This window comes from Palaemon carinicauda, chromosome 10, assembly GCF_036898095.1.
Source record: "Palaemon carinicauda isolate YSFRI2023 chromosome 10, ASM3689809v2, whole genome shotgun sequence".
NCBI lineage: Eukaryota > Metazoa > Arthropoda > Malacostraca > Decapoda > Palaemonidae > Palaemon > Palaemon carinicauda.
Window position 1 is genome coordinate 146,523,158 of NC_090734.1, and position 12,647 is coordinate 146,535,804.

A 12,647-nucleotide genomic window follows, 5' to 3' on the forward strand; every position below is an offset into this window, starting at 1 on the left:
AGAGAGAGAGAGAGAGAGAACCAGTTGGTAACGACTAAGCATGATTTGAGAGAGAGAGAGAGAGAGACTACGCATTAGCATTATCGTTGACAAACAGATTACGAACGCTGTCCGTCATATCTCTCATTTTACGCCAAATCTAAAGATATAGTTTTTACGCAGATACGCGAAATTCTGCCTCGATATGCGTATTTATAATCCTCGTCTATGTTACTATGTATCTCATCAGATATGAATCCATACATAAATCGACTTCTCCTATCACACATTCATATGATCGCGTCAACGTACTGTACTTTGATATAGGACATGCACATGTAATCATCCCTCAATGCATTTGGATTAAAAATGCATAGGGTTATGGTGGCTTATGTAGTAATACTCCTGACTGGTGATCGCCAGACTGGCGTTCGAGTCCTATTAAAGCTCGTTAGTTTTTTTTTGGTCGCTGCAACCTCACCGTTCTTGTGAGCTAAGGTTGGGGGTTAGGGGGAGCCTGTAGGGTTATCTTCGGAGTCATCAGCAGTCATTGCATAGTCCTCCTTGGTAGTAGGTAGGGTGGAGAGGGGTTTAGGCGCTGATCATTTGTATATATGGTCAGTCTCTAGGGCAATGTCACTGTCCCTTGCTTCTGCCATTCATGGGCGGCCTTTAAACCTTTAAGCCTCTGTACCAAGGTCTTCCACTGTCTTAGGGTAGTGTTCTCTTGCTTGAGGGTACACTTGGACATAACCTTATTTCTCTTCCTCTTATTATTTCAAGTTTGTATGATTTATATAGTAAAAGGTCTGTTTAAATATTGTTATTGTGCTTAAAATATCTTATTTTTAAACTTTCTTATTTTTTACTTCTCTTGAAGTTTATTTCCCCGTTTCCTTTCCTCACTGGGTTATTTTTCTCTCCTGGAACCCTTGGGCTTATAGCATCCTGCTTCTCCAACTAGAGTTGTAGCTTAGCTAGTAATAATAATAATACTAATTCTCTCTCTCTCTCTCTCTCTCTCTCTCTCTCTCTCTCTCTCTCTCTCTCTCTCTCTCTCTCTCAACAACTTTTAGAATGTGATCATCAAACTTATTTTTTTATAATTCATAAAAACAATGTCACCATTTGCCCTGATATCTATATGGCCGCCATCTTGGATTTCAAAAAATAACCGAAACAAAATTCGTAATGAGTTCAAACTATCTTCGGGTTACCTAATCAGGAATCGGATTAATACAATAGATTACATACACCGTAATGAGACTTGAGCATGATTGAAGAGATTAATACTGTATTGCATATCGTGAAATTACTTTCATCATGTGCGGGATTACACTAACCATTTTAGGTGATTTTAGTGGATTAAAACAGCAAAAATGTAAAACAGGATTATTTTTTCCATCAAGTTTCAGTGCGTTGTATATTACTTTGAATTTTTGCTATATTGCCGACACTGTTAAAAATTTGCATTAGAAAAACGGTAAAAATCGTGGAATAAATGTTGCCCATTGTTGACATATAGGAGTGATATTATGGGCACCAACCAGAAAATATAATAAATTATGGTAAAATTACGGTCGCATGTAATTTACTGAAATACGGCTGGGAACAGTATATTTTTACGGAGAATTTCCGATTAATTTGCCATATTCAAAGAGAGTATATATGTTCTTTCCCTTAATTAGTAACTCTAGTTCATAGAAATATTAATTAAGTATAGATTCAACATACTAGAGGGCCACTCAGACCTCCGCCGCGACAGCTTATTTCTCGACCTTTTGCTCGACCTTGACCTCGACCTTTAACCTTAACATGTTTTAATTGGCGTAGATTTTTAGACACTCAAATATGAACAAAATTTGAAGTCTCTGTGACAACGATGTCCAAACTTATGTCTGATTAAGTGAATTGGCAATTTTTGCTTGACTTGACCTTGACCTTTGACCTTGACTTTCAAAAATTTAATAATTTTCAGATTTTCACATGACAGTTAATCCTTGCAAGTTATATTACTCTACAATTAAAATTGTGGCCAGGAAGATGTTAACAAACAAACAAACACACACACACAAACACGGACGAAAACATAGGCTCCTTCCAACTTCGTTGACAGAGGTAATGATTATCGCGAAGTATTAATATTTCTTAACTAAATGCCCATCTAACATCTATAGGACAAACTAAATATGTTAATTTACTAATTTCTCAAAACAAAATGTTTCGGATATCACATGTAATGTATGTACCTAGCCAAGGTTTATACAGTAGGTCCCAAACTTACAAATATCTGACTTACAAACCCAAATCCAACTGAAAATAACATAGATAAGATGAAGAAATAGTGTAATAAGACAATATTATATCATTTAATACTGTAAGCAAATTGAGATTTGTGATAGCATGATATATATATATATATATATATATATATATATATATATATATATATATATATATATATATATATATATACATATATATATATATATATATATATATATATATATATATATATATATATATATATATCATATGAAACCCGACTATTTTTTGACTTTTGCAATAAGACAATATTATATCATTTAGGCCTAATACAGTATAAAGATAAGATGAAGATATACTGTAATAAGACAATATTATATCATTTAATACTGTAAGCAAATTGAGATTTGTGATAGCCTGATATATATATATATATATATATATATATATATATATATATATATATATATATATATATATATATATATATATATCATATGAAACCCGACTATTTTTTGACTTTTGTAATAAGACAATATTATATCATTTAGGCCTAATACAGTATAAAGATAAGATAAAGATATACTGTAATAAGACAATATTATATCATTTAATACAGTAAGTAAATTGAGATTTGTAATAGCCTGATATATATATATATATATATATATATATATATATATATATATATATATATATATATATATATATATATATATATATATATATATCATATGAAACCCGACTATTTTTTGACTTTTGTAATAAGACAATATTATATCATTTAGGCTTAATACAGTATAAAGATAAGATGAAGAAATACTGTAATAAGACAATATTATATCATTTAATACAGTAAGCAAATTGAGATTTGTGATAGCCTGATATCTATTTCATATGAAACCCGACTATTTGTTGACTTTTGTATCTGGAAATACATGGGCAAGGGATTCAGATTAGGCTTACCCAGGACCCACCCATTTATGTGGGTCCTGGGCTTACCCTAGGCCGAAAGTTAACAAAATTCGTGGAACCTATTATCAGACCCGGGCGTCCAAAATACTTGAGAAAATTGCTACATATTGCGCAGCCAACAAATCGTGTCGACACGAGAATATTTAGATTGTTTCAGACTGTTGGAACCTAGATTTATGTACACTTTAGGCTCCAGAGCCTTTAAATATGCGGCCCCGAGACTATATAATAAGCTCCCACGAAACATTTGAATGATTGAAGACATTAAGGATTTCAAGAGGAAACTGAAGATTTTCTTATTACACGAGTCTTTTGACAGTGACGATTTAACAGTAAATGAACAATACACGATATGAAATGTTAAATACTCTGAACGAACAAGGTAAAACGACAGTGGAGGTCCTGTAGAGAGTGGGGTTTCCTTACTATATGAGACCGGAAAAGCAACCATCAAAGTAAGTAATTAAGTATTAAGTTTGTAAGTTGAAGACTGCATTTTATTATTGAGGAAAAACCATACATTATCTTATTATATTTCTCTATTAAATAATAACGTATATCTCTTATCTAACAAAAAAAATGTCATTTCAAAACACATTTCCGGTTATAATCTAATTGTAATTTTTTTTTTTTTATGATAGTTTCTTTAGCTTTTCTAAAAATTAAACTTGAAAGTTTTTACATCGATGTTTTATCCAAACACTCAAAACCTGTCTATAAGTAAAGGAAGACTTGCATGTAACTTTATGTAAATTTACCATCGCAAATAAAATATTGGGAAATTTCAAAAACCTTATAAAATATAGGGAAATTAAAAAATCCTCATAAAATATTGGGAAATCCTAAAATCCTTATAAAATAATGGGAAATTCCCAAAACCACATAAAATATTACAAAATTCCAATATCCCTATAAAATACTAAGAATTTCCGAAATCCTTATAAAATACTAAGAATTTTCAAAATTCTTTCTCTCAATATTTAAAGAATTGCTATTTCCGAGAAGTGAAGAGCAAGCCCTAAGAGACAAATGACACCATTACACTTCTAAATGTCCGATTAAACCAAGCAATGGGCTTGTTATGCGATTTTCAAGAGCCCTGTTAACCTCCTTTTTTTATTTATCTCTGCAAGATCCCGTCATCTTCCAAAAATTAAATTTTGTCATTCATTTCAGCTGCCAAGAAGATGTAGCTTTTACAAGTATTTAATGTAGATTGATTGATTGATTTAAAGTTTTCAGACATCCTGACATCTGAGGTCATTGACGCCGAATATTTAATGTAGACCTTTCAACGTCAGAGACATCGGGTTTAATGTCCAAGAGAAGACAGAGGAGAGAAGAGAGGAGAGAAAGAAAATATGTTCCATAGAAATTAGAATCAAATAACTTGAGAACAGGTAAATGGAGTGGCAGTGTTCTGTTAACTTAATTTAGATAAAATGGCAAACTTAGAAAGCTTAACTTATTTTTTACTACTTTATTTATATTTATAAATCAATATTAAAAGAATACTAGCTACATAAAGGGAATTTGAAATGCAAAACGAATTAAAGAAAAAAGTAACTAAATAATAGTATGAGGCAACTGGACGAAGGGAAAACGTATACTTTAACAAAGAGAACGTTTGTACGCAAGCAAATTTCTTCGCACACCAAACAACAACAAAAACCAAGGGAATGTTTAATTTACAAATAACCCCACATTAAATACACACACACACACACAAACACACACACACATATATATATATATATATATATATATATATATATATATATATATATATATATATATATATATATTTAATGTGGGGTTTTATATATATATATATATATATATATATATATATATATATATATATATATATACATATATATATACATATATATATATATATATATATATATATATATATATATATATATATATATATATATACACACACATTTATAGGCTATATACATATATGTATATATTATATATATACATATATATATATATAATATATATATATATATATATACATATATATATATATATATATATATATATATATATATATATATATATATATATATGTATATATATATATATATATATATATATATATATATATATATATATATATATACACATATACGTTGTAATATAGCCACGAGAGAAAAGTGAAGCCTTTATTGGAGTTACTACTTTCATCCATTAAGGACATCAACAGACTCCACTCTGTTGATGTCCTTAATGGAAGAAAGTACTAACTCCAATCAAGTCTTTTCATTTTTCCTTTCTTGGCTATAATAAATTTTATATTCATCACGTGTCAGCTTTCGTGATTTCTACACGTATGTATATACATATACAGTATATACAGTATATATATATATATATATATATATATATATATATATATATATATATATATATATATATATATACATATATATATATATATATATATATATATATATATATATATATATATATATATATATATCATAAATATACATATATATACATTATATATATATACAGTATATATATACACATATATATATATATATATATATATATATATATATATATATATATATATACACTGTATATATATATATATATATATATATATATATATATATATATATATATATATATATATATATATATATATATATAAACTCATAACCTACGAGCATGGTATGTACATATGTGAATAACTGAGAAACGGCCAACAGCTAAGAACATAATACGCTAGTTAAATATACGTCCATCGCTCGCACATTTCAAACCCTTAAGAGACCAAAACAAATAACCAACTACTAAATGGAAGAATGAACAAGATTAAACAGACAAATGAATTGGTATGTATAAATAAACACATACGTAAATATTACATGGAAAATTGTACGAGCCGAATAACCAACAACATCAAGAAACAAAATGTTAAAACAGATGGACAATAGATCAATATGTAAATAAAATATTACAATAAATTGGTATTAATAAAAAAAACATAGACCAATGTGTAAACAGATATAAAACAATAAATTAGTATTAAGCAAAAAAATTAAAATGAAAGCTAATAGAAATGTTAGAATAAAAAGCATATGACAAATGGCAAAATTACATAATACAAAATTTTATCAATATCAATACTATTAACGGATAAATGTAAACACTTTCTAGTCTTAGCCTTATACTGAAAGTTAGAAAATATACAAGGCGGGTAATAATAAAAATAAAACGAAAGTTAATATAGTTGTTAGAATAAATAACCATATGACAAATAGAGAAATTAAATAACAATAGATATAATTAATATTATAACGGATATATGTAATCTGAAAGTTCTGAAATATTCAAAGCGGATAACAAAAAGAAAAAATAAACGAAAGTTAATATAGATGTTAAAATAAATAAACAAATGACAAATAGAGAAATTAAACAAAAAAGAAAAAAAAATAATCAGTATTATTAACGGATAGATGTATTTTGATATTTTTAAAATATACAAAGCGGATGCTAAAAGAAAAAAAAAGCTAATATAAATGTTAGTACTGTATAAATAAGCATATGCCAATTATAAGTATTAAATAAAAATCTTAATTCATATTACCGGAAAAATGTAAACACATTCTAGTCTTACTCTTATTCTAAAAGTTCTAATATATACAACTCATCTTTCTAATCCATCTAATATTGAAGACTTTAGACTTCCCCCAATTCATGACAAATTTTGAAAACAGAATTTAACACTTACCAAATTCCTGAGATCTGGAAAGAAAAGAGATGGGATATTAATGACAATAATTGATGTATTAAATAATTCAACAGTAAATATTAAAAATATTGCATCAATTGAATTAAAGGTTAAATGTGTTAATTAAAGAATAAGGCTTAAAATGGACAGAGTAACGTCGTTTTACAGGAAAAATTTGAATAAAATTGACCCGGCATTTGTAAATGAGGGACCTGAATAAAGTGAAAATATTTAATCAAATTAAGAACAATAACAAGAACAACAACAAGAAAAATAACAACCCCCACATTATTATTATTATTATTATTATTATTATTATTATTATCACTAACAATAACAATGACTAAGATGACTATGACTATAATAATAATAATAATCATAATAATAATAACTAGAACGGGCACTTGATAGAGCGCATACCTTCGCCACTGCCCCTTTTGCCACCAAGAAAACTTAGGTTATAGTTGGTATTTGATCCCAAAACACATAATACAAGATAGGCTTTTAACTGTGCACATTTTGGCACTGGTTTCATCCAACTCAGATAAAAATTGACCATGATATGGCAAAAGGTCCTCGTTGACCTTTTCGTGACCTTGGTCTTGACTTTTGACCCAATTACTCCCAAAATCTAATCAAATTGTCATTGGATCATGGCCAATCGTCACACCAAATTTCATAAGATTCGGTCAAACAGTTTTTGAGTTATGGCAATCACAAACACAGAAAGACAGACTTACAAACAAATAAATACACAAACAAGGGTAATGTCATCACTATAACATGTTGTATATAAAAAGGCAGGCAATTTAATTAAGCCCATTTTGGCACCTGTTTCATGTAAATCGGATCAAAATTGACCACGATATAATATAGCCAAAAGAAATTCTTTACCTTTTCATGACCTTGACCTAGACCTTGACCTCTGACCCAATCACTTCCAAAATCTAGTCAAAGTGTCACTGGAGCACGGCTAATCATCCCACTGAATGTCCTGAGATTCGGGCAAATAGTTTTTGAGTTATGCGAATCATAAACACACACGCAGACAGATATACATACATAGGAGTACTCTTATGAAAATATAACCTTCGTGCATCGAAGTTGGCGAAGGTAATAATAGCATTATCTTAGGACAAAATCCTCGAAAATGACTTTTGATCTTATATGCCTCTATCAAAAATGATATTTTTTTTTTTTTTTTTTTTTTTTTTTGACAATTGATAAAAATTGACATTATTAAAATCGTACTGTACATTGAGGATTTTTTAAACAAGCTCCTTCTTTATTGTTACACATTACCCGTTATAAAAAACGATATCTAAAAGAGAACACAAATTACTTCATTTCCTACTTAACAAAGCTCAATTGGACTGCAAATTGCTGACAGCATAATCACACGCAAATCAGCCCTCACCTAAAAGCCTCACGTTGTAATCTATCCAGAGAAAAATGTGCATTGCCTCTTCCCTTTGTTCTTCATATTTATGATGGAAACTGCAAACACATCTTCCTTTTCATAAATAACAGATGCTCGTGGGGAAAAAAAAAGATGTACACACACGAGGTAGAGGCAAGTGGTGCACTGTGGTCATGAGAGTTCGATACTGAGCCATGATTAAGGGTATGACATGACTGGTGTGAAAGCTGCACAGTTACACACACACACACACACACACACACACACACACACACATATATATATATATATATATATATATATATATATATATATATATATATATATATATATATATATGTGTGTATATATATATATATATATATATATATATATATATATATATATATATATATATATATATATATATATATATATATATAAACCAAGCACTTCCGAGCGCTTTGGTTATTAGGTTACTCTTTTCAAACCTTATCCAGACCCACAACAACTGTCTCATTAGAACACTTGCTCCACACCACAATTCAATGGAACATACATGAAGTCATACACCATGTCTAAGAATCGAGCCTTAAAAATTCATTTATGAATCTACGTCAAGAGAATGCAATTTCTTGAAACGTTGTTGCGAATCAAGACCCTTCAACTACAACAACTTTTCCATATTCATGTCAGAACGCATGAGTGTGGGCCTTCACTTACACGTACATCTTACATAAGGCTATGGAACACTGCACACATACAAGATTTCGGTTACATCAAGTGTTGTGATTGAACATTTAAAAATATGTCTATACAAACTACTCCCTAAATCAGACTGCAATTATCATTACAAAAGCAATTTTCATAGCATTAAAATTTGATTTGTGCCATAACTTCCTCATTATTTAACAATACATTCGAGGAAACCTTTGAATTTCGTAATTAATGAGCTCTATTTAAAATCTAGATTTTAGCATATTAAATTCGAGAGAGAGAGAGAGAGAGAGAGAGAGAGAGAGAGAGAGAGAGAGAGAGAGATATACAGTGAAAAAATTGGTCAAGCTCAACTCGACAACAGCATGTCAGTCGACTGAGCGGATTTTGAGTAAACGGCTTTGTATCTGTCGCTGTTATAACTGCCTTACGTTAATAACTGGGTCAAAAAAAAAAAAAAAAAAACTATATATGTAGTCTTTTGCTTATTTGTTAGAAAGACGTCCGTTGGAAGAGTTATTTTTAGCGGGAATATATTTGCATCACAAGTAGGACTAGGCCTATAGATCATTCTGTAGCGCAATCTGAGAAGAGCAGGTAGTTTTTGCTAATTGAATTTGAGAGGAAGTGTAATTAGATCAATATTGTGATTACTAGTAATAATTGTAAACTTCTCGCGTTATGGTATCACGGTCTCTTGTTGCTCTGCAACCGGCAGCTATCTATGTAGTTGCTTATACCAGGAATCATTACTCTGCATTTTGGCAGGAATTTCAAGAATATAAGCCTTAACAGATAAAATTATTTGGAAATTATGTTTTGGAATGGCATTTGACTATAGGCATAACTCAAGCATATTTCCTTTTCTTTGCGTTCATCCTGTACTATAATATATAGCAACATTTTATAGGCCTATAGGTCTAACATGCACATTGTTCCTAATACCTGCCAGTTGTAGAGCGTAACATTTGAAGAGATTGGTCTATATTTATGACATTTGTCCCGTGCCGACTATCCGCCGAACGCCTTTTGCTCCATATTTTCAATATTTGAAAAGAATACATTATACTGATGAAATTTTTCAAAATAAGAGGTAAAGCCGGCCCCCAATATTGGCAACAGTGTAGACAGAGTGACGTCAGCATGAGCGCTGCATGATTCACATCACTCGGTAGTCTCAGTGTTAAACGTTAGCTTGTCGTACCTGTACGCAATGAGCAGCTGCTTGTAACTAAAGTCTACAATGAACGCACTTTAAACCAAGAGAAAAACCAATGAAGTAAGTCCTGGACTTTAAACAATAGAAAAAACCAATGAAGTAAGATCCTGGACTTGAAAGAAGAACCAATAAAGTAAGTCCTGGACTTGAAAGAAAAACCAATGAAGTATGTCTTGGACAATCTGGACCTTGCTGAGGACTTCGAGTTACGGTAGCTTCACATAAGTTGTTTCTATATTGTTCAACAACCTCTCTAATTTAGGCGTCCCCTATTTCAATTTTCAAAATCTGGTTACCCTGATTAATAATCAATTCAAAATCTGGTTACCCTGATTAATAACAATTCAAAATCTGGTCACCCTGATTAACAATTAATTCAAAATCTGTTTACCCCGATTAATAATCAATTCAAAACTGGTTACCTGATTAATAATCGATTCAAAATCTGGTTACCCTGATTAATAATAAATTAAAAATCTGATTACCCTGATTAATAATCAATTCAAAATCTGGTCACCCTGATCAATAGTCAATGCTAATGTTTTAATGTCATCTACCATCTCTTTATCAACCTTCAACCGATAATATTGTGGGTGCAATAAGCAATTGTTGGTAATATAAAAAATAAATAAAACATGCACTCTTGGACAACTTTCCATACGTCAACCTTATCTGAAATAAACACAAATTGATTAATAAGTAAACGTCAAAAATCCTTACCAACGATGGAAACCCGTAGCGTGAATGAGCAGACACATTAATCTCGAATACGATAATAAAATCACAACACTGAACAAAAGACAACCGAACTTGACGGACTTTAGCGAATTACTGTATCAAAATGAGGAAAAATCCAAACGCTCATTTGATAGGAGTCCCTAAGTGGGAACTTCACGAGAAGTATTTTCAGCGCATTCTCCTCCATCTTATGGTTATTAGTGATATTTGCCTTATAATTCTAATAGATATCACATATTAAGTTGGTCTGTAATAGTCTTTACCTATATCCATCAAAAGATGTTGATATATATTTCGATATCGAATGGAAACAATATATGAACTTCAAACGCAAACTTTATAAACATCAAATCTTGACTTGGTTGTCTCCCGGAGAAACTACCGTTGTTGTCTATCCGATTATTCAGTAGTTACACTAGTAATGGGATTTTAAGGAGCGAAGATAAATGTCAATATAACTTTGACTTGTATATCATAATTTCATAAATGAATGTCTTTTTTTTTTCTTGATTAATGGTCACACTAGAATAAGCTTTTAAAAGTTCTTTAAAGAAAAATGTCAGGATAGGTATATTCTACTCGACTATCTAGGCAGGATTTTATAGCCAGTGCATAGTCGACTATAATTCTTTGGTTTGACCTCGTCTGATGGTTTGATGTTATCACGATTTCATTTATGCATTTTTGGTATCTTTTAAAGTCATAGAAGGAATCGTATTATTTACTACAGATATAATACATGAGCTCAATGGAAAAATAAATATTTAGTTGTTTGAAGAAATCACAGGACGAACATATAATAAGAGCGTGATAATTGAGAGAGAGAGAGAGAGAGAGAGAGAGAGAGAGAGAGAGAGAGAGAGAGAGAGAGAGAGACAGCCAGATTGAAATTATAAATCCTGATTTGTTTAATAGTCTCATGCCCCCAATTGCTAACGAATATCGTTTTGAAATCTCAGAGAATATTTCAAGTCCACGAAACTCGCTAAGAGCAAATTTGAATTTATTTATAATTCAACAGTAATAGTGAGTTCTTGTTTACAGCAGTTCAAGATTTCTTTATAACTGTCCATTCTTAGCGCATAACTTTACAAACTGATCATAGTGATACTTAAGATAGTTGATTGCAGTAACAAGAATATTTTGTTTCCATTAAGTATAAAAATTTTGCGGTTAAAGGTATTTATTTTCATCACATCAATGGTGCACTACATGTTAACTTATGATAATAATAATGATATACAGCTCATTAAAAAGAAAGGTAAATAAAGAAAATAGTGCTAGTTTCATTATTCTATAATCCATTGGTAAACTCTCTTCAAGAATACCGGTAATTGCAATATTAATACTTGCTGGAATAGTCATAATTGGTTAACGGTTATTGTCGCTTGTTTAACCGCTAAATGAAACTGTGCACCAATATTGCCTTTAGAGTTGATAAACTTTTTTTTTTTTTTTTTATTAAATAAAGGAAAATTTATCTACTAAATCTTGGCTATATCAGCAACAGATATATTTGAGATAAACCATGATGTAGAAAGATAAGCTTAACATGTCGAGAATCATTTTTAAAAGCGTTAAATATATATCTCGCGAAC

The 12,647-nt window shown here is 30.2% G+C and overlaps 1 protein-coding gene across 1 annotated transcript in view; it reads right to left on the reverse strand.

Annotated features, from left to right (window-relative positions):
• The window catches only part of LOC137648306 (protein FAM200A-like), a 15,169-nt gene extending 6,063 nt beyond the window's left edge, over nt 1-9,106 (reverse strand). Inside the window, exons 1-2 of the mRNA XM_068381236.1 lie at nt 9,099-9,106; nt 6,977-6,990 (exon numbers count right to left, since the gene is read on the reverse strand). Of these exons, the coding sequence (XP_068237337.1) occupies nt 6,977-6,990; nt 9,099-9,106 (22 nt within the window). The remainder of the gene's footprint in view (nt 1-6,976; nt 6,991-9,098) is intronic.
• Between the last annotated feature and the right edge of the window lie 3,541 nt (nt 9,107-12,647).